At 38.1% G+C, this 23,466-nt stretch overlaps 2 protein-coding genes across 4 annotated transcripts; one reads left to right on the top strand and one right to left on the bottom strand.

Annotated features, from left to right (window-relative positions):
• Nucleotides 1-2,147: 2,147 nt before the first annotated feature.
• Nucleotides 2,148-9,162, top strand: ALG9_1 (mannosyltransferase; the record flags this gene model as incomplete). 2 transcript variants are annotated; one of them, XM_051211234.1, is made up of 3 exons in its annotated part: nt 2,148-2,217; nt 6,991-8,410; nt 8,444-9,162. In XM_051211234.1, exons 2-3 carry the CDS (start codon nt 6,994-6,996, stop codon nt 8,794-8,796), a joined length of 1,770 nt encoding a protein of 589 aa, XP_051071272.1. In that variant the 5' UTR covers nt 2,148-2,217; nt 6,991-6,993. The 2 variants fall into 2 exon arrangements, with proteins under 2 accessions (XP_051071272.1, XP_051071273.1); XM_051211235.1 differs by having other exon boundaries at nt 2,148-2,289; nt 6,991-8,796.
• A 593-nt stretch (nt 9,163-9,755) lies between these two features.
• On the bottom strand, nt 9,756-22,891 carry DNAI2_1 (Dynein intermediate chain 2, axonemal). 2 transcript variants are annotated; one of them, XM_051211233.1, is made up of 7 exons: nt 22,521-22,891; nt 22,082-22,487; nt 21,750-22,042; nt 16,888-18,575; nt 12,679-14,526; nt 10,970-12,643; nt 9,756-10,026 (listed from the first exon to the last, which is right to left on the bottom strand). In XM_051211233.1, exons 4-5 carry the CDS (start codon nt 17,212-17,214, stop codon nt 14,203-14,205), a joined length of 651 nt encoding a protein of 216 aa, XP_051071271.1. In that variant the 5' UTR covers nt 17,215-18,575; nt 21,750-22,042; nt 22,082-22,487; nt 22,521-22,891; the 3' UTR covers nt 9,756-10,026; nt 10,970-12,643; nt 12,679-14,202. The 2 variants fall into 2 exon arrangements, with proteins under 2 accessions (XP_051071271.1, XP_035590054.2); XM_035733522.2 differs by having other exon boundaries at nt 10,970-11,137; nt 14,293-14,526; nt 16,888-17,217.
• Between the last annotated feature and the right edge of the window lie 575 nt (nt 22,892-23,466).

Here is a 23,466-nt window from a genome sequence, read left to right as displayed (position 1 = left end):
AGGACAATCTACAGCAGGTGGATCGGGAAGTTCACCCTAAACATGATTTCGATTCCCACTGGGATTTCTTACTGCACACGATCTTATGTGCTACATGTCAGTCTGTCCCTCAAATGGTCCCAGAAATCTACAAGCAACCTGCAGATATTAAGAACCGCACTCTTCATTTTCTAAGCCGCAAAAGGCAATACTGGGCGGAATACAAGCGTACTGGTAACAAAGGCACATACAGGCAATACAAACATATAAGGAACATATGCACAAAGGCAATAAGAGAAGACATAATTCAGTAGCAGAAAAAGCTTATTGATAAATTTGTCCTTATCCGTAAAGCTTATTCTGTTATGCAGAGTCTCCTCGAAAAGCCAAAACTGGAGTCTCCCAACTGCTAGGTCCTAATGGCCTGAACAACAACGACAACGATGCCGCTAACCTTCTAGCTGAACAATACTCTCTGACATTTCAGCCGACCCACATCAACTATATTGATGAAAGCTACATATGAAACTCCACGGGAACCTGAGCACTGACTTCGTGTACTGGAAACTGCAGCACTTAAAAAGACACATCTGCTGGTTCGGATATGGCTCATTACGCTATACTGAGGAGATCTAAACTGAGGCACATTACCGGAACTTTGGAAGCTGGCTCACATCCCACCAGTCTTCAAAGGAGGTTGACGCAGCGAACCTTTAAGTTGTCGACCGGTGGCTTTTCTTTCTATACCCTCAAAAACTATCGAGTCCCTGATATAGACCGTACACACGACTAGTTGATATCCTTAAACTTCTTTTCACCCCAACAACACGGTTTCGGGAAGGGTCAGATGGACAGATGGATAACCGTCCTTAATCGCAAGGGGAAGGTTGGCGTCATTTACCTTGACTTCTCAAAATCTTTTGTTGGGGTCAACCACATATGTCTCATAAATAAGCTCAAAAGATTGTGTATTAAATTACCTGTAATTGATCGGCTCACTCCATTTTAAGGTCAGGGTTAACTTCAATTTCCCTTGTGCTATGGAATGTCCTGATGGGATCCCCCAGGGTTAAGTACTAGTACCTCTTCTTATCTTGATTTATATAAACGATTTTCCACAACAGATGTCGTCTGTCTTATTACTTTTTGCTGATGATGTGAAACTTTGGAGAGAGAGGAACTCAACGGAGAGGATGTGTTCGCACTTCAGGAGGATCTGACTCGACTTCAAAATTGGGCAAATGACAACGGACTTGCCTTCAACACGTCAAAGTGTAAAGTAATCCATCTGAGACATGTTGCAAGCCGCAGCTACAACTTAGGCGACTTCTCTCTAGAAGCATTCCATACTGAAGAATATTTAGGAATTCTGATACCTATGATCGGAAATCTAACGCTAACGCTGACAAAAATGTTCTTCGAGCAAGCCTTGCACTGGTAACACTGAAGCGTGTTTTTGGCTTGCTTGACGGAATAAATTTCTACATATTCTTCAAAATATTCATTCGTCCCCATTTAGAGTACGGAAACATAATATTTCCTCTCCCACTCCAAAACGATAAGGACACCCTGGAGCGTATCCCACGGCGACCCACGAAATCAGCACGTGGGCCCGTTTAAGTTTTATGAATGGCGTCTTCAATCACTAAATCCCTAGCCATTAAAGTACAGGCGTATTAGAGGTGACTTAATTGCTTACAGTATCTTTAACACTTCTGAACATCCCGTTAAACACCTACTTAGGTCTATCTACGGTAAAAATTAAGAGGTAACACCCAGAAACTAGAGACGCAACAAAAGAGAATCGACTGCATATACAACTATTCCTTTAGGTTATTCAAATGCTGAAATTCGCTGCCAGCCAAGCTAGTCCAATAGTCTTCCCAGGAGTGCTTTAAGAAAAAACTTGATATATTCTTAAGGACTAAGGATAGTATCTTACTGTGACTTACCAATATCGTTTTCTTCTTTTATCGTTAATATACGTAGGTTCCTGCCTGGAGGTATTGATGATCCACTGCTATTAGGCATGTAAGCCCGTTATGCGAAAGCTTGTTTTATTCCGTCCACAATCATTTGAACCATCTGATTACAAACAAAGGCTCATATAAATTGCGAAGTTATGGAAATGCAAACTTACTCCTGACTTACCTTCATTCTGATTTGATTCACTTAGACGGTCATTACACGTTTAAAGGTACAGTGCTTGACCTTTCATGGCGCAAATTTTGAAGTGGCGTAGGTTATACGTGTTGGCATCTGGCTATTTTCCTATAACTTACTAAGAGTCCACTCGGAGAAATCTAGTCTGTCAGTTCCTAATACGTTTCTGTCTCTATAATTTGTTAAATTTCTTACTGCTCACCGCAGTATTCTGAAATTCGTAGTTGATTATGACGTTTTTATTACAACATTGAAATTAATTACAACATAATTATACGGCTTACCAGTTAACGTGTATGTACCTCGTCTTACTTTCATCGTACTTTGTTAAGATTATGTATGTCTTATTCCCCCCTGAGGTCCCAAGTTTGGGGAAATTTAGGAGTATTTTGGGGAAACTCAGGAGTATTTTGGGGAAACTCCCAAAGTCAAATGAGCTTCACCAATGTTTGGAAAAATCCTCAAAAGTCAAATGACCTTGACCGAGGTTAAAGGGGGATTTTGGGGAAATATTAAGAAGTTTCCTCAGGTCTGGGGAAAATTTTGGGATTTTTGTGCCATTTCTCCAAAGGTCACTATAGCGGCTTCATTAAAATGGGTCAAATTTCCCCCAAAATCGGGAGCTCGGGCCAATCACACTATCTTGAGGGAATTTTGAGTAACTTTTTGGGTTTTCCCCAAAATTTGGGGACAAACCTCAGTGTTATAATATTCTGTGGGAACATTGGAGAACACAAAAATTTCCCGGAACATTTTTGGGACTTTCTTCAAACCTTGGGAAATTTTGGGGAGTTTATGACATTTCCCAAAATGATGCATGGTTAGACATTTATTGGCAGAAGATAACAGTTTACAAGGAGACAGGTGCTCGTTACAAATTTTCTTTGTAAGTCCTAAGTTCCTCAATCTACGAGTACCTATAAAAGTAATTACAGGTAATGCGTTGTTTATTGAGAATTTATTCCAATCCTTAAGTGCATGTGAAACCAGATACACTCTCATAACATACACTCAATTAGTTTCAGTATAGCACATGCAATTGAAAAAGTAAATGAATGGTAAGAGAAAACTTTATTAGTAAATTAAGTTTAATGTAAAAAATTCTAAAAATAACACCGTCTTTAAACTGCAGTGTTAATATTCCGAACCAAAGCAGTCCTGTAAATTTTGGAATTTAATAAACAGGAGTTTATAACAATGCTTATTTGCCAGTTTTTCAAACTATTTACTTATTTGAACACTTAGACATTGGTACAAGGGGGAGCCAAATATATATATGTGCCCCACAAACCATTCGATTTACGTGAGGGCTGGGATACTGCCCAGACCGGAGCAGGTGGTTTTCTCAACGGGGCACTTCCGAGCCCTTGACCTAGAGGTATAATCCACAAGACAGTGGAGCGACGTTAGGAGATGCAATCCCATGGTAGCCGGTGACCAACAATAGGTTCATACCCCGTCTGTTCGCTCAGGATCCCGGGGCCCATGTTCACCATTGGTTTGGAACTAGGGTTTCCCATCTCCTCTAGGTGAATTCTCTGTAAACACTAACCCAGTTCAAGCTCTGGGCGTTCACTTCTCGTCCTCAATTTCATAAGCAACACCCCAGCGGCGAGAAGGTAGTAACTAGGACTTCCCTAACAATGATTGTATACGCGTGAACATGAGCGAGTATTTCGAGAGAGCTGGCTCTTCCCAATCTCGGTCGCACCAGAGCATTTTAAACAAGTGACAACGTGAGACTTACGGCAATGTTCGACAATGCTGGCTACAAAAAAGACGAAGACCGTCAAAGGACTGCTGGGTCTGTAATACAGAATACGTATGTGCTTGCGCCTATCTTAATGCAGCGAAACCACATTGATTCATGAGTGTAAGTTAGTAACAAGGAAGCCAAAAGTAGATTCTAGGATCAAATAAGGTCACATTTAGGTAGTTCTGAAAACGAGGCTGACCCAGATGTTGTTTGGAAAGATATACAAACAGCTGTGGAAACAGCAGTGACTGATGAGTTCACCTAAACTCATCGCCCCCAAATGCCCTGGTACGGCCGAGAGTAGGGAGAGTCCGCTCTCCCTCTCGAAATGCTCTCACATGGCCACGCGTATATAGCCTCTGCCAGGGAAGTCCTACTCACTGCCTTCTCGTGGCGGGGGTGTTGTTTACGAAAATGAGAGGACGAATTGCGAATGTCTGGCTCTTTAACCGGATTCCGAACCAATAGTGCACATGGGCTCCAGCATCCTGGGGGAACAAATGGCGTATGAACCAATCGTTGGTCACCGGTTTTCATGGGACTGCATCTCCTTACGATGCTTCACTGCCTTGTGGATCAGACCTTCAGGTCGAAGGCTCTGGGAGTGGCCCCCTAAGAAAACCACCTGCTTCAGTTTAGGCACCCGGGCAGTAACACAGCCCTCACACATCGAATGAGATTTGTGTGGCGCATATGTATTTGGTGCCTCCTAAACTCATCACATCAGGCTCTGAACACGATGAAGAGCGAAAACAAATCAGATCTAGGTTAACCAAAAGTCTAATGAATGACCGTGAGCAGTGGTGGGCAATGCAAGCTATAGTTAATATGAAACGAAGAAAAGAAGCTGGTCCAGATGGATTGCCTCCAGAAGTCTTTAAGGATGGTGGTCCAATTTTAGCGATTAGGTTGACTAATATTTTAGCTAAAATATGAGAGTTGGACGTAATCCCACCTGACTGGTTACAATCACTGATTGTCCCAATATATAAGAATGGATCAAAATCATCCTGTGATAACCATAGAGGGATTAGTTTGACTAATATAGCACCTAAAATACTAGCCTCAATAATCATCGGACGCTTAACTAAGATTCGTGAACTGCACACACGAGAGAATCAAGCTGGCTTCAGACGTGATCGTGGCTGCATCGACCACATATTCACCATTCGTCAAGTTCTAGAACACAGGCATACTTATCGGCGTCCGACAATGGTGGTCTTTCTTGACTTGAAAGCACCATTTGACTCTGGAGACCGAGAGGTTCTGTGGCAGTGTCTGCCATTGAAATGTGTACCTCAGGAGTGCGATTTTGCAACTTCTCCATTCCTGTTCAATTTCATCGTAGGCCTACCGCTGGGAATAACGTTCTTGTCATCTGAATTTTCAGGAATTGGTCTTCTTCCAGGAGGTCCACTTATCGACTTAGAATATGCAGATGACATAGTCCTGTTTGGTGAGGACGCTGATAAAATGTAGAGTGCTTTGGTAGCACTGAGCAACAATGCCGGAATTTTTGGGATGCGCTTCTCCCCTCTAAATGCACGTTGTTGCTTCAGAAATTGCCTGCGTCAACACCTGAACTAAGGATAGAGAGTGAAGTGGTCGGAGGTGTCAACAACTTCACTTATCTTGGAAGTCTGATCAGCCGTAGTGGGTTGGTGTCTGGCGAAATCTCAGCACGGATTTGAAAAGCTCGTCTGGCTTTTGCCAACCTACGTCACCTATGGTGAAGGCGAGATAGCCGTCTATCAATTAATGGACGAGTATACTGCGCGGCAGTTCGTTCTGTTCTACTTTACGGCTGCGAAACGTGGCCATTAAGAGTAGAAGATACTCGTAAGCTTCTAGTATTTGACCACAGATGTCTTAGAAATATTGCCCGCATCTTTTGTGATTGTCAGATAAGTAATAATGAGGTTAGGTAATGATTGGTAAATCATTTGGTGTTTGTAATTCTTCATCGACTGAAATGTTTGGGCCACGTGTTGCGCATGTTTGAACACCGATTATCACAACGTGCAATGCTAACCGGTGTTAGGGATGATTGGAAGAAAGTTAGGGTTGGCCAAACCAAAACGTGGCATCAGTGCTTGAAGACACTAACTCCTAGTCTGTGCCATGTTGGTAGAAGCAGACTACTTGGTTGGGGTCCGCGTGACTATCGTGACCAATGGTTGAAGACTCTCGGCAACATGGCTCAGAACCGACCACAATGGCGTAGGTGTATAAACTTCCTGTCTTCCCTTATACTAAGAGATTAAAATTGCTTCATATGTTTCTTCCTACGAACTATTTCTTTCTTCCTGTACTATATTCTTATTGCAATCTTTCTTTTATATATTGCCCCCATTGACTTAACCACTCCTATGAATCCGGTGTTTATCTTGCTGTGCTAATGCTGTATGGCAACTTGGACCGATTCATATATGTGCCTGGTCCTACGTTGTAGCTGACTGACTGAATGTCAACTACTCTTAATTTGAATTGTGTTGACGGCAAAGGCTTTTTATTTTGTATCTTACGGTTGATTAAATTCACCAGTTAATCATCAAGCAGTCAAATCTGTTTATTTTCGTTCTATGTTTTAAAGCTATGGCCGAGTGTTTAGAGTTTGACTTTTTAATTCTCACTTTTTAGTGAGGTTTGTGCAAATAGACACCGTGATTAGGTATTAGATAGGTGTATGTTACAACCTAATACTTCGTTTTCTAGACCGATTGCAGATGAATCCATTAGTGTATTTCGGTGGCGATGTATTTACATATCAAGTGACATGACTACTTAGATATCGGGTTTTATTTGTCACCTTGGTTATCCAACTAACTTGTTGTTTCTTATATTAGTACGTGGCCAGAACTCTATTCCTCATTATCTTACACGAGTTTCTCAAAAATATCAATAGTGATGTATGTTTTGGGAATTACAGTTAATCAAAACTATTCTTAGTGCAAAAAAACATTTAAATTCATGCGTTTTTTTAGAATTGTTTGCTAAATGATGTTCTCTAGTGTTTTCTGGTATACTAAGTCATTACTTTCTTTGTGCTAAGTTAATCAAGTCTTTAATTGCTATTTCCCTGTTCTTAGCAGACAATGAAGCACCTCTTTCTACCATTCAAGATCGCTCTTGCCGCTAACTCTTTTAGCGTTCTCTTCAATGTCATCAATGATTGCGATGAAACATATAACTATTGGGAGCCTTTACATTTCATTTCAACAAACGGTGAAGGTGGTGGCTTCCAGACATGGGAATATTCACCTTCTTTTGGCCTTAGATCTTATTTGTACCTATGGTTCTTCGGTTGGCCTTCTTATTTATCATTCTTTATGGGGTTTCCAAATTGGCTTGCATTTTTGTTAGTTCGTTTTTTTCTAGGACTAGTTTCTGCTGTTTCTGCTAGTTTACTTTCTTCCACGGTAGCTACTTACATCTATTCGAATAATCAAAAGCAAATTAGCGAGCTAGACCTAACCAAAAGAAAGGTATTATTCTCTTTTCTGCTATCATTTTGTTGTTGTATATCCCCAGGAAACTTCCTATCGTCAACAACGTTTCTCCCTAGTGGACCGTCCGCTTCTTTAACCGCTCTGATGTTGGTATTTTGGTTAAAGCGTTGTTACTTCTTGGCTGTTGGATGCGTTGCTTTTACGGGTCTTATTGTTTGGCCCTTTGCCGCCGTCCTTGGCATTCCTTTGGCAGTATATATGATGTTTAGCGGGAAAATGTATCGTTTGGTTAAGTTGGTAATCTTGTGGACGTTCCTTCTTGTTCCCCCTCTCGTCCTTGTTGATTCCTTTTACTTTGGTCGTTTCATCTTAGCACCTTTTAATATAATCCGCTACAATTTATTCCCCCAAATCAAACAACAGTCTGGAAGTGCTTCGCAATTGTATGGGACGGAGCCCATATCATTCTACATTAAAAATTACATTTTAAATCAAAACTTGCTGTGTATTTTCGCCCTGCTGTTACTACTAATCTCTGCGGTAAAATACATCTTACGTCCTTTGTTTCAAACAAAAATTGTCTCTGTAAGTGGGCATTCTGATACGAATACATCATTACCTGATATTCGCTTGATTGTATGCAGTTCTTTGGTAATTTGGAATGGCATATTTTTTCTTCAGTCTCATAAGGAAGAAAGATTCCTGTTCCCGTGCTACCCTTTTATTTCAGTTGCGTCGGCAGTTTTCATGTTAGGGCTTATCGAAACTTTTAATTCCAATACTAGGCCTACATACATTAGACACATAGCTTTGTTCATTGTGCTTGTTTCATGTTCAGTTACATTTTTACTGACTGTCTCTCGCATATTCACCCTTATACGTTGGTATAGTTCTCCAATCTTTCTAGTCAAACACATTCCCGTTCCGTCATTTCAGTCTAACAAACCTTTGTTATGTATAGGGCGTGAATGGCATTATTTCCCAAGTAGGTTCCTTCTCCCGGGAGGCGCTGAGAATTGGCGCATTGGATTTGTCCAATCAGCATTTTCTGGTCAGTTGCCAGGTCAGTTCGCAAAACCTTTATCAAATGGTGTAGTGTCAAGCTCTACAAGGATTGACGGGAGTCATTTCAACTCCGAGAATGTAGAAGAGATTGATAGATTTATCACGAACGAGTCTAACGAATGTACTTATATTTTGGATCGGGATTCTCCTCCTGGTGTACGTGAAAAATGGTATGTAGCGGACCAAAAGACTTGGTTTTCTCTTGTTAACCGAACTACTATTGAGCCTAATAATTACAATCCTGACGATAATTTGCTTGGTCAGAGTTTAACCTTCCTTCGCCAATTTCTAAGAATTTTTTACATTCCTATTCTTTCAGAAAAAATAGACCATAGAATTTATTTGCATATTCTTGCTCGTTATGGTAACGAACTGACTGTATAACTTGTTTCCGATCTCTAACCCTCCTTCCTCTACTTTTTGGAAGGTTGCTATGATGTTTTTATTGACCTGTTCTTTCATATGTTCACTTCCTCTCCTTTCATGTTTAGTTCATTTCAACTTGGTTCGTGTATATGTTTGTAACAATATTAAAGATGGCTTGTTTATTTTTCCACTACTTGGTTCACTTAAAAACAAATAAATGAAAAGACATTCCTAGTTCTTGGAGTAGATTCGATCAGTTCATTTATTTCTCACTGTGATTATCATTTCTTTCTGAATGACTGGATCAGGCCATTCGTTTGTTTTTCAAGTGTGTAGGATCAAATTTTATGTATAAACAAATCATCTTGTTTGTCGTAATTGAAGGGACCTATTTTTAAAACCAATATTCTCTAAAAGTGCTTGACACAGCTCCATCAATAATTAAGAGAAAGCGTACCTTTATTGATATAACGCGTTCTTAAGAACCTCATATATGAGGTTGCCGCTATTGTTATTTACTATTTTACCATTCATTTGTCTCTGAACTGATTGAGACTCGATTAAGATGAGTGGCTTGTTAGTTTCAGATATAATATCCAGTATTTCAGTAAGATTAACTCTGCATTCCAAGTAAGTACTTTTGTCAGTAATGTATCAACTCATATTTCGTCTTGAAAGCTACTACTGGAATTCGCAATGAAGCGCACAATACAAACCAGGTGTTGTAGTTAGGAAGGAATCCCGGCTTGTAATTTCAATTGTATTATTCGTCGTTGTTTTCTGTCCACTTATTAACCAGTAAATCTTGATACTTTATATGTCTTAACTTTCCTGTACTTTCGATACCAGCGCAAGTACGTAAAGTTAGTTTAAACTGAACATAATGATCTACAAAGAAAACACATTTCAGGACTGTCTTTATGCCGAATTAGTTGTAACTTTTGTTTTCGTGCTGGGATATGTAAAAGTATTAATGACTGCACCAAAAACTTTATTATATTTTAATATTCCGAGAAAAAATTCGATATAACATAACATCAGCAGACATCCAGATCCGTTTATCATCAGCGATAAACTCAGAACATGATGTGAGCTATCTTGAATTCTAGATTAAGACTGAACAGCTTCACTAGGTTCGTCTGCTTCAGTTTGCAAAACTTGTTCTCCTTCCCTTTCAACAACATCTTGCTCATCGTCGCTTGATACAGGACGTTCTTCTTCCTCATCAAGTACTATTTCATTCTTTAACTAAAAAAAGATTGTTACGCGAAAATACTGATAAGGAGGCTGAGAGACATAAGTGTAGTTTTGAGATATTGACTTGGGGACATGATCATGGTTATTTTATTGATTAGTGAAGTTTATCCAAAATTATGACCGAGGTTTGGAAATTATGTTCTATAGAAGAAAGATTTACTTGGAAAACTCAATATCATACTCCCACTTTCGCAGTCCGGTCCACTATGTAATTTAGACATGGATTTATATAGTTCTGTTAATATTCGACATTTTAATCATCGTAGTTTGATTTCTTCGGTGGTTCAGAAGTTTAAAAGGTTCATGATCGAACATTATTGTTTTTCCTTACTTTAGCAAATCTTGCCAAATAAGAAAGAGATTTGTCTTACTGATTCACTCCTACTCCTGAGAATCAAGCACAAAATAAATTTTGTACAAGATCCAGTCTCAGCAAGTTCCATGTTAACAGTATTGACAAAACTACAATATTATCAGTAACTATCATTCTGTGGCTTATCTTGTTTAAAACGATTTAGGGGAAAATAATGCCTTTCAAAGATGGTTCATTCTTATTATCGAATATCCAGTCTCATAAAATGTAAGGTTCATCAGAAGAAAACTCTCTCTCTCTCTCTCTCTCTATATATATATATATATATATATATATAGTAGGTGATAAGACCTCAAAACATTCATCGAGATAATCTTCGCTCATGTTCAAAGAGAAGGGCACGAATTCGGTTACCATGGAAAACACTGACATCTGCTAAGCAGAGTGTTTATATTCACATTTAACTAGAATAATGAGTACTTTAAGTAGTGACCCGTAGGGGGTCGGTCCAAATAGTGAAATTTAGTCTTTTTAAATACTTAAAAAGTCCCGATACTGATAAATAATAAAATTAAGAAGCGCCCGACTGAGTGCTTTTCAAAAGAAGTTAGCTAGATCTACCTGTTTATTGCTTGCAGTTTGTGCAGATTCCATAGCAAGCTTTTCTCTTAGCTCACGTTCTTTGAGTTTTCGTTCAATGGTTTCAAAAAATTGTTCTTGTGTTGAACGTGTAATTTCTTCCACTCGTTTTGTGTCTAATTCTTCTTCATCAATAGCAGTTGTCTCATCCTGTGCAAAAGAAACTGATCTTTACCAAAAGATTAAGGTAGTCGGAATCAGATAAAGCAAATTATGAAAATAGAGCGTGTAGTGTTATAATCACATAATTATCAGTGTTTAACAGGGGGTTCGGATAAAGTCGTAAGCAAATAAGGCTTAGTTTTTTAGTGTTTTGGTTCAGGATGAAATAAGGGTATATTTACGCAAAATGTTATTATGTAGATAACATGTAACAACTTGTTCTTCATTATGATTCGTACTCATTTCGGTTGTCGCACATTGAACCAACTGCATTAGTGTCGGGAGCTGCTGTTTCACCATTCTTATCCATCGGAATTATATGACTGTATACGCAAGTATAGTTAGTTTCTCGTGTACATGTTAGTAAGAATGATCCCTATTCTCTGAAATCCTAGAATAAACAGGCAGATGTGAATGCCTTAATCACAAAGTCTGTTCTTTACGGGTGACTAAGCGCAGTTGAGTATATGAAATGTTATCTACCATACAACGTAAAACCCAGTATGGGAGCGCGTAGAGTAAAGTTATTATGCTTCAAAACATGCGATGAGACCAACAAAATTATTCAGTCAGACAGGGTATTTGTCTTGAGGGGCAATTTAATGAAGGCCTATAAATTGTAAGTGATAAGGGGGTTAAGTGATTACTCTGATGATCCAGAATATGGGTACTGTTACCTGATGTATACACTCAGTGTTTTCATTCATATCCACGACTTAAAAAGTCTTCATCACTGGATTGGCTCGGGTCGACAGTTAGACAATTCATATGCGTTACAAATTCGAATAACCTTTGAATGACTAACTGTTCTTGGCTCGACCATTTTTTTGAATCACTTCTGAAATATAAAAAGTGGTCTCTATTTGTAGATATCCAACCATGATACAAGCTTTGTGGCTTGAAAGAATTTAGCCATCGCGTAAATGACGTCTTTTGGGGTGATGTTTTCATTCCTTAGTGAATAAACAGGTAAACATGACTATTGTTGCTGTCTTTCAGAAACCTCGAGTGGGGAAACAATGGCAACAGATTTTCTTCTGATTCAAGGTTCGGTAATTAGTTTTCTACGTTGTACATTGATTTGAAATAACTAAGTGTCAGGATTTATCAGAGGCTGTTAGGATGTGTTTACTGTATAACGAAATCGCCCCAACATCACTTGAATGTTTTCTTTGAGTTTTCATCAGCAACGTTTGTTACTCTAAGTTTATCTTTAAACAACAATACTGATATCAAAATTTACTACTCTCACAGCATTTAAGGACCAAATGATCGTGGGGACATCTGTCTTATTTTCTCAAGTTTCATTTTAGCAAGTTTTGATCGGGTAGTTTGCCAATAAAGCACGAATCTTTAAAATAGTTGTGAGTGAACATCAAAAGTGGGAAATTTCACTTGATGTTAATATCGCTCTTCGTTCTCAGTTATTTTTAGAAAGGATAAATTGAAAGTAAAAGTGATTCTCCCAATAAAGTCTGGTTGTTTGCTACGAAACTTTATTATAGTGCGTTTTGTTAATAAGACAATACCATCATGTTCAACTACAATGTGGAAAGAACTTCCAGTTTTAAGAACCATCAACTGGGCACGTCGAAACCGTGTGCTTTTAGTAGAATGACTGTGATAAACTTTTCTAGGTTTTCTGCTCTTGGTAATACTAGAAATATTAGTAAGAACTTTAGTGATTGGTTTCTCTGGTTTGTATTCATTGCTGACGAAATTTTCGGAATTAAAATATTTCTTAACTGATACGATCAGTGGAATGCTCAATAGACCATATCTCTTTTCTAATAATAGATAAAAGAACAATGAGTAGAATTTTTGTAATAGAAAGATAACTAGAACCCTACAGTTAGCTGGCTACATGACATCTTGAACCCATATTATCAGTTGGGGAAATAATTGTTAACATATTAGTCTAGTGAGTATGGTTCCATTAGAAATACTGTCTATGTGTCTTTGGTGGTACGTATGCGTTTATCCACTCCGTACTTTTTACGACTTATAAGGAAAGTCGGTGTATTGCCGGAATCGAATGCTTAGTGCATTTGCCGCATTTTTGATAGCTTTTCTGCCTTTCAATATTAATAAGTCTGTAACATATATGTCGAATACGTATCGTATCCGAATTTTATCTATGGTGTGTCAATGTGATTTGCCGACGGAATATACACGAGGTGAGATATGGATTTCATTAGTGCAAAATGTAGTCGATAAACTAACCCACCAATGATAACATGGAACGCCCACCACCACATTAACTTTCTTTGACCTTGTATGACTATGCTTTGCTTACTCACCAATCATAATTTTATGTTTATCATGGGAGATATTAAGTTTGTTGACTCATTTTTCCTATTCTCTAGTTACTGTTCGGTAATTTTATTTATGTCTCTTTTCTCTGTTTAACAGATATTAACACAGTTGGGTGCCGACTCAGTGGTCTAGAGGTTAAGCGATCGCGCACGAGACTGATAGGTCCTGAGTTCGAACCTCATGGGGCGGGATCATGGGTGCGCACTGCTGAGGAGTCCCGCGATGGGACGAAACGGTCGTCCAGTGCTTCAAGGTTTTCCATAGTGGTCTAGCTTCAATCGACTCAACCATTGAAATGACTATACTAATTGCTTATTTTGTATACTAACAGTGTTAATCTACGTTTTAGAAACAGACAGTTTATCAAACCAAATAGCATACTTGTTCTAACTTTGGCTAAGCTAAGATTTGTGCTCGGCAGTCTAGAGAATAGTTTAGAATTACATCTATAAGAAATTACTTCCTACAATCTACATCATTCTCGTTCTGTCGTACTGTAATCAGACTCGAGTTCAAAGAAAGAATTGCGAATATTAAGTTTATTTATTAACTGACTTCTAATATATAATATAGTTGCCCAGATTGTATGCTAACAATTCTAAAGGGGTATTTGGAAGCATCTAAATCCAATGTTGTTTAGGATAATTATATTAACGCTTTCCAGAACAAAGCTGTTCTATTTTTTAATGCGAATATTTGTGAGTGAAGATTCTTATTAATAGACTTTTTCAGAATCATTATTCATGTTTCTGTCTTCTTCGGTTAGGATGGACGATATATTTTATTTTAATATGGTTTTTATTACATATATTCATAGGTAAACTCACTGTCCCCTGTGCTTTTTGTTTTCGTAGTTTTATTTCTCGATTTCTGGCCTCCAGAATCTTCTCACGATGGGTTTCCCTTTCAAACATGGCAGTGACTAATGACTTCTCGTTTTTAGGCTGATTCCAAAACCCTTCAGAGAGTTCTAGGATCGTGCATATTCCACTATGTGATCCTGTTGCAACAAGTCGACCTTGTTCTTGGACTTTGAGACAAAGGAGTGGTTCTTCACATATCTACTATTTAGAAGCAAAATATATTAAAGCATTTTAGTTGGCTTTTTCTACAATGAACATGTTGCAATCAATTTTTAAGTTAAAACACTGATCTCTATTTAGGGAGTTTTTATTATGTTTTTATTATTCAACGAGCTACAAAGGTTGTTTCACAAAATCATTTAATAAACACTGGGTTTGTTTTGGGAGCAGGTTTGGAAATAATTCGTTTCATCAATAGTGCAAAAGCAATCCCTGATTTTAATTAATTGTGCGACAATCGTGCCTTCCAATTTTACCCTTGCTTCTAATCAGAGTGGACAGCATTATTGTGTAAATGTTAATCTAATCTTTCGAGGTTTTAGGTGAAATCTGACTAACAAATGAAAAAGCAAAATCTAGTCAGATATAACGTTTGTAATGCGTAAGACAACTATTATTTTAAGAGTTTTCATGTAAATAATCTCTTTATTATACGGTACGTCTGGATCTTGCAGTTTCTTGTTTCGAAGTTTGATTTTTCAAACGAGTATCATTTTCAGATGAACTTAATAAGAAAATTATTTCTGTGACTAATCAGACAACTGACTTCAGCTGTCATTCTATAAGTATTTGCATTAGAAGTTTCTTTATAGTTATAGTTTTTTAAAACACAGAACTAAGAAGTCTTGCGTTCACTTGTCTTTAAAATAATAGAAATAAATGAATCAAAAACGATGTCAGAAGCTCTAAATCCATGTTAGTCAAACAATGCAGCGATTTGAATTTCTGGTTTTCGGATCTCTTGAAGAAAACCTCATCAACCATAATGTCGGTTTGTTCATTCCAAATATTAGCATTATTATGATTAGATTAGAAAAGTTCCATGATTCTTAACACCGAGGGACCCAGAATATGCATTATTAGTCGTTAATAGTGTTGATTAAAAGTGATGAGAATTTCCATTAACTATCTATTTAATAGATATGAGAAAAAATACCAGTCAAGACATTTTTGCGACTAACCTTGGATATTTTATACTGAAATCCCCTAATACATAGATTATAAAGCTTCTTTATGTAGTACATTACTAAACATTTAGTTATCGATACTTTCAGTTTGTGAAAAAAAAGCCTGAATAGTTGTATTCACCCTCACTTCAGAAGCCAATTTAATGGTGATAGTGATTTTCTAACTACTCACTGAATTTACTTTATCAGAATAGATATTAAGAACAGCTTTTGTAAGGTGTTGAGTGAAGAAAGTCGGGATAAATGTTTATAAGTGAAAATTACTTACTGATTTGAAATTACGTTTATTCAGTTTACAATACATTTACACTATCTGTCAAGATTTTTATCTATTCAAATACTGAATTTCATGGTATTTTTTATGAAAAAGTGTACATTCTTGGACTAAGTATATTTTAAAAGTTGTACTGACTTCATGGATAAACAATACCTCAATAAGATTTGATTTAATTTTCTTAAAACTTCGTCTAAATTTAGAATTTATGGTGTATTTTTCGTTTGGTAGGCAAACAATAGAATAGGTTTCTGTTCTAAAATACACTTCAGCCATATTATGCGTGATAAAATATTACAGTGTTGTGGTAAATTGAATTCGTATTCGGCTAAAGCCTTTATTAGGTTATAGGAATTTAGTTGTTTTCTCAACCGAGGTGTGTATACGAAAACAGTTTATAATTTGGTTAAATCTACACTTATAATATTTCTCTCAGTGTTAAATATCAGGTGCGGTGTAAATGATGTATTTTCAACACTACGGTTCTCAATGTTACCTTTTGTCTAGTTCGATCAAATCATTTGAAGACTTAAAGTGTGATCCATGGAAAAATTTCATTTTGCTACTATGTCGCGCAGTTCTGATTAGATCCTCGTAGCACTAACTAAATTTACCAGAGGAACCAACAAGTTTGTTGATCTCAAAGTAAGGAGACATACGTATGCTTAATATTATCTATTTGAAATCAAGTCATAAATATGTATTGTTGTAATACTTGGGATCTGAACACTACATTAATTTTAATAAGATACAATCCGTCAATTTTTCCTGAATATAAAAGTGGGAGTGAGGAGGAAAATAGTCACACAATCGCTTGATACAGCCTCAAATATATGTCTTAAATAAACAGCGCTTTCTAAATTTTAGTTTTGCTGAACCCAGGTAGCTAATTTTTGGGATCATATTCATAAGCTCACTTTTTTGGCTGTAATAACGAGGTAAATGAGTACTATGCATTGGTTCATTTTGTGTTATTTTTCATAGCACAAACTTCTACTAACATTAGTTAATGACGAACGAATAGTGAAAGTAAAATAATGGGATTCTGTACAATATCAACAGTTATCCACCAAATTAAAAAAGACTCATTTAGCATACCTGAATATTCAGTGCAGGTTCTTTCTGTCTGAATATAATATCCCATATACTAAGTGTTCCATCCAAACGTGTAGCAAAAAATACGGCCGGTCGGATAGGACTCCAGCAGCCATCCGACAAACCGTGGTTGTGATTAGCTGTCCACATTATAGGAGATTCTCGAATATCTTCTGACCATATTCGGGCAGTCCAGTCCCCAATGCTAAGAAAGTTCTTGGGGAAAAATGGGTTCCTTTGTAATGCATAAATAGGTCCGATATGTCCAGGATAAACAGCAACGATTTTTTCCGCAGGTGTTTTACCTTTCCGATTGCAGGAGATAATCATTCCCTAAAAATTAAAGGGTCATTTCAAAGTGGACGTTCATCATTCTTTCTGTCTTATTTAGTAACTTGTCATCGTAACACTGTTTAGTCGATATCAGCTACATGGTTGACATATGTCATTTTTGTAAAATGTTAATATTAATGACAACAAGTTAATTCCCTTTTTGAGCCTGTTTCCAAATATAATGACTTTATTTCTAAGCAACCTATAAGTTATATAAGGAATAAATGATTATTAATCAACGTGCTTCAATGGTCTTCTCTAGACGACTGGTGTATGCATAATCAATCATGTTGTTTTGTCACAATCTATTAATTTAGGTCTCTCATCCATAATTCATTATCACATAGAGGTACATGTAGTCTGGAAAACACTAAAGCAATAAGTGAATTTCACTTATGTCACGCTTTGATTATTTTTTAGGGGTTGAGATTGGCCATCTAGACGGAAATCCATGTTAATTTGTCGTAAATGTATTGATCTATCAAACGTGTATACTTTTATTTTCTCGAGAATACGAGGTTTAGTATGTAATATGAGAAATATCGTACCCTGCCTTATGTGCCTGAATCACGTTATAAATATTTACAGAAACACTGAAAACTTCATTCCATATTTCCTTCAAAATTTGTTGCGATGATCTGGGTTAAGTAGTAGAGCTTCAGTTATGTATTCACTTCGTAACGTTTTCCGTGTTTGGCCACAAATTCGGTAGAATCAGGTCGGAAAATTTCGTTTGTCACGTGTTGCTAGTAGGCAAACATATCAAAGCATTGTATAAAAAAATGGCTGTTTCAAGACGTTTATTTAAGTTATCAAGCATCATTTTTATGAATAATGAATATGTTTAAATAAGCGGCTAACACATAGGCATATAAAGCAACGTTTTGACAGTGTTCACAATCAAAATGGAATAACATACCATGAGATTGAATAAGGTCATATAGTCAAATGATCAAATAAACATATCACATATTTAAAAGATATTTTAGGACATAAATCGTTATTCAATATAATAATATTGTGTATAGGGTTTTACTCCCCATTTATTTAGATAAATTCATATTAGTTTGGTATCAACTAATGATACATGTAAAAGTAATTAGATGATAAGAAGTGAAATTTCATAAAACCGAGCATGCCACATTCGTTAAATACAGCGAGAAACGAACGATTTGTGATTATTAGTGGATGTAATAAAAATTGGGTTGTTAATAATCCATAACACTCCTCGATTATAGAGACAAAATTTTACTCAGTCAGTCAGGTACAACATAGGAACAGGCTTATATTTGCGTCGGTCCAACTTGCCAAAATTCATTAGTACAATCAGATGAACACCAGATTCATCGAAATAGTCACTTCAATGGTAGTAATATAAAAAACATTGTGTATAAAGATATAGTACAGTGAGAAAGAATTAGTTCATAGAAAGAAAGATGTAAGACGAATTTAACCCCACAATTGAAGAGGGGACAAAGCGTGTACACACCTACGTCGTTGTGATCGATTCTCAGCCATGTCACTCAGTCTCCAATCATTGGTTACGACGGTAGCGCGGACTACAACCAAGTAGTCTACATCTACCAGCATTGCTCGGACCAGACGTTAGTAACTTCAAGGACTAATGCCACGTTTTGGTTTGGCCAAACGTAATTTTCTTCCATCCGTATCCAAAACTAGTCAGCATTACACACAGTGAAAGTTGGTGGTTGGGCATGCGTAACACGTTGCCTTAACATCTCAGTCGATGAGGATTTACAATCACAACGACTGATTTACCATAATTCCCTAATACTCTGCGTCTAACCTCACTATTACTTATCTGACGGCCACAAAAGATGCGGGCAATATTTCTAAGACATCTGTGGTCAAATACTAGAAGCTTACGAGTATCTTCTACTCTTAATGGCCACGTTTCGCAGCCGTAAAGTAGAACAGAACGAACTGCCGCGCAGTATACTCGTCCATTAATTGATAGACGGCTATCTCGCCTTCACCATAGGTGACGTAGGTTGGCAAAAGCCAGACGAGCTTTTCAAATCCGTGCTGAGATTTCGCCAGACACCAACCCACTACGGCTGATCAGACTTCCAAGATAAGTGAAGTTGTTGACACCTCCGACCACTTCACTCTCTATCCTTAGTTCAGGTGTTGACGCAGGCAATTTCTGAAGCAACAACGTGCATTTAGAGGGGAGAAGCGCATCCCAAAAATTCCGGCATTGTTGCTCAGTGCTACCAAAGCACTCTACATTTTATCAGCGTCCTCACCAAACAGGACTATGTCATCTGCATATTCTAAGTCGATAAGTGGACCTCCTGGAAGAAGACCAATTCCTGAAAATTCAGATGACAAGAACGTTATTCCCAGCGGTAGGCCTACGATGAAATTGAACAGGAATGGAGAAGTTGCAAAATCGCACTCCTGAGGTACACATTTCAATGGCAGACACTGCCACAGAACCTCTCGGTCTCTAGAGTCAAATGCTGCTTTTAATTCATTGTCGAACGCCGATAAGCATGCCTGTATCCTAGAAACTGACGAGTGTTGAATATGTGATCGACGCAGCCACGACCAGATCTGAATTCAGCCTGATTTTCTCGTATTTTCAGTTCACGAGTCTTAGTTAGGCGTCTGATAATTATTAAGGCTAGTATTTTAGATGCTATATTAGTCAAACTAATCATTCTATGGTTGTCACAGGATGATTTCGATCCATTCTTATATATTGGGACAATCAGTGATTGTGACCAGTCAAGTGGGATGACGTTCAACTCTGGGTTGTCCTCGATTTCAGAACTACCTAAGTGTGACTCTAGTTGTTCTTAGGATCTACTTTTGGTTTTCTCTTCACTTTATTCAATTCTTATACGTCTTCTTAGTGTGGCCTTTCTGCGTCCAGTGAGGTGCTAGCAGGTATTTCAGAACGAACGACAATCTTCTATCGACCCTTTTCAACTATAACTAATGGCAATATGGTATATTGGTGTCCATTGTTGGTTTGGTGCAGGGGCCGTCATATTAGACGATGTATCTCCTTATGCTTAAAATAGTGCTCTCTCTGATGTCTCTGCTTAAATTAGTGCTCACTATAAATAAATGATTGTCTGAGCACAGTTGAGGAAGACGATCACCATTATTTGTTCGCTGAGCCGGAACACTAAAATGCCCATTTAAATGTGTTTCTGTTTCGTTTAAGCTACTTACTTGGGCATTAAATTCACCTACTACGAGTACTATGTCTGAGCGTGAAAATCATCTTTCACTTCATCCGGGCTGCAGTTAGTGGGTGCGTAGGCAGAAAATACGAAAAGGCAACGACGTGTGTCCCTATCCTACCGAGTTCTTACGGAGCCGTTTAGCCGAATAGCACATAGACGACTGTTAACGAGGATTCACTCTAATAGTGCTTGTTCTGACCTCATACTTAGTGCTATGCCTACACCTGCCGATCCATGAGAACTAGCCATCGGGTCGCCAGATCAACGGAGGGTGTATCTCGTTGGCTCTACGTTTTGGAGAGGCGAGATCAAGTGAATGATCACATTAGGATCCTGTATGCGTGTTTCGGAGACAGCACACATCGATGGTACGAGATTCTAGGGTTTTAGCCAAGGAGGCATGCTGACCGATTTGACATTAGGGTGCGTACGTTGAAGACTCGAATGTGTAGTTTGGAGCGAGATTTCAGTAGACCTGAGACAGTATTTTGCGCACTAGAGCCGTTAGTCATGGTCGCAGTCGAGGAGGAAGTTTAGGTTTGAAAGTCGATGTAGGAGAGATGATAGGAATTGAAAAGGGAGGTTGATTATGAATACAGTGGTCTTGAGTGCTGTTAAAGGTATGAGGGCGGTTATCACTGTCCGGTTGCACACACCATAGAAGGATTCTTCTAGAGGTACCTGAAAAGGAAATTGGGCTAGAGTTGGTCTTAGTGATCTGAGAGCGTGACTGCGGTGCCGAAGGAACAACTGCTTGAGGTCGGTCACATACGACTTGTTTGTGGGTATTTCTGTGTTAGCTCCGTACTTGTTGAGACCTTACCGCCGGAGAATGAAATCCGTGGGATAAGATGAGTTGTGTATTTTTAGGGTCAACCTTTTCTAACCTCACCCTTCTATTGTGGGAAGACAGTATCATTGCTATGCTGGTTGTCTGAGAGAAACCCCTTACTGCTGTCACACTTTTTTACAGTTAGTAGTGCAACTTCACCCTCGGACCTTGGGTTTGCTGCTTTTAGTCGTACCGCTCTTCAACCGACCTGTCAGTCATTGTAGAACCTTGAGGAACGATTGTTCCAGCCAGTATAACTCGGTTGCTTCATCACGATGGGCAAGCCCGACCACCACGTCAAGGTAGCAACAACGGCCGGGCAAAAGTTTACCATGTGCTTAAGTCGGTACGAGTCCGAATTCATCTTACCTAGCAACCAACAAGTTGGATTGTGAAGCAAGATCCTAAAGTTTCTGCACCAGAAATAGTTTCTGATAAGGATGTCACATTTTTATAAAAGATAGGGTTGGTCAACTTACCTGCTCGGTTCCAGCCATAAACTTCGTTGGCATTGTAGATTCGTACTCCAGTGCATACGCACCCTGAGCACAAGAAATGTCTTGTTTTTTGGTAGGGTCAAGGTAAAGAAATTCTGTAGGTTCAGACATCTTTCTAACATCCCACCAGAAAACTTGTCCATCGGTCCCAGTGGAGAAACACTCAGTACCAGTTTTCGATTGTATCCACAGCGTTTTCCAGACAGGATCTCTATGACTATGCTCAACTGGAGATAATTCAACTGGGAGTGAGCCCCTACGCCTGTCCCAGAAAGCTAAGTTTTGAGAATGTGACGAATTCAAATATTATTTACCCAACTGTCCATTGTAACATCCCCCAATTAACGTATGAGAGTCTTTAGGGTTGTATTCTATACAAACAAGAGGAGAAGCTGGTTTAAGTATCAACTCTGGTCTATTGGGATTGTTTAAGTCCCATATATATGAATCATTCGATAGGGACTGAGATTGAAACTCCGTGTTACAGTAAGCAACTGCTAATTTCGTTGGACCATCTGTAAACCAGGATAAGTAGGCAACGCTGCGCTTATAATCGTTTATGTCTCTAAATCATCAAAATATAAAGATGAACTTGTTTCACTTTAGAACGTTTATAGTCTTTGCAGATAGGGAATCTTCAGAAGCATTTAGATACACGTCATCGAAGTAGTTCTCGTATATGTTTAGGGCATTATTTTGTTTAATACAATGTTCCATAATCTGTAATGATAATAATTATGAAAAGGAACATACGTTTCCTAGTTTATGAACTGTCGCAATATAGACGTCTTCTTTCTCAACTTTCTTTCGATATCTAATTACCTGATCAGGTTCCTGCGGATTGACATCTTTCGGCCAGCCACCCTCCGTGTGATTCATTCCATGTGTTTCTGATCTGTACCTTTCGGTATTGGCTTCGTGTTCAGACATTTCTTGTGAGCACTGAACACCTTTGTCTACAGGATTCATTTCGATAAACTTTTGAGACAACTCTGCATCCGGTAATATTTCTATCAGGACTTCAGCATTTTTGTCGCTTAAGTTACACTGCCTCCCGAATTCGGAGCGTTTTTTAGAGTAAACATAACTTGCTTCCATTTTTCAATTTGTGCGGTCGTTTGGTATCAGTGGTATCCAACCTTGTAAACACTAAAACAAACATAAAGTACTAAATAAAAAGTCTGCAGTTGTAAAAATAGTAGGTCTCTCGATCTTTTAAATTTTTAAGTAATGTTCTCTAGATACGGTTTAGATTATTACTGAAGGCATTCACTTATACTGGTGTTACAACCTGTTCGAATCGAACATTCCACGTAATTCATCAAGGTACTTAAGTAAGAAGGTCTGAGCAAATATGAGAACCACAAAGGCATCAATTAACTATCAGCACCAGGAAGAGTTTCCAACAATGTTGCTCAACCAGATGAAAGACTCAGTTCTTTTCAGGAAGATTTGGGAGGAAAAATAAATGCCGAAAAACTGAAAAGAAAGATATCTAACCAACTTGCGGATGAAATTAGGAAACTAGAGAGACGTCACACTACTCTCAGTACCAGGAAGGGATTTCAACAGAGTGTTGCCCAACGAGATGAAATAATCATTGTACGCCCACAAACGATTAATCTTTATTCCCCCCACCCCGACCACACATCATTAAGCAAAATATATTGCAGGTTGAAATGCTTTTTCTGTTTCGCTC

This window comes from Schistosoma haematobium, chromosome ZW (genome assembly GCF_000699445.3).
Source record: "Schistosoma haematobium chromosome ZW, whole genome shotgun sequence".
Taxonomy (NCBI): Eukaryota; Metazoa; Platyhelminthes; class Trematoda; order Strigeidida; family Schistosomatidae; genus Schistosoma; species Schistosoma haematobium.
Note: the sequence above shows the minus strand (reverse complement) of the source record. Positions and strands in the feature narration are given on the sequence as shown.

Bases quoted from the DNA above. Each gene is read 5' to 3' on its own strand.
- DNAI2_1 (XM_035733522.2), bottom strand. From the start codon at position 21,878: ATGTCTGAACCTACAGAATTTCTTTACCTTGACCCTACCAAAAAACAA. The intron at 11,138-14,292 runs GTGAGTTTACCT...TCTTTTGCACAG, and splicing joins AACAAAAAGCACAGGGGACA to GATGAGACAACTGCTATTGA. The intron at 10,027-10,969 runs GTAGATCTAGCT...ATCTTTTTTTAG, and splicing joins AAACTGCAAGCAATAAACAG to TTAAAGAATGAAATAGTACT.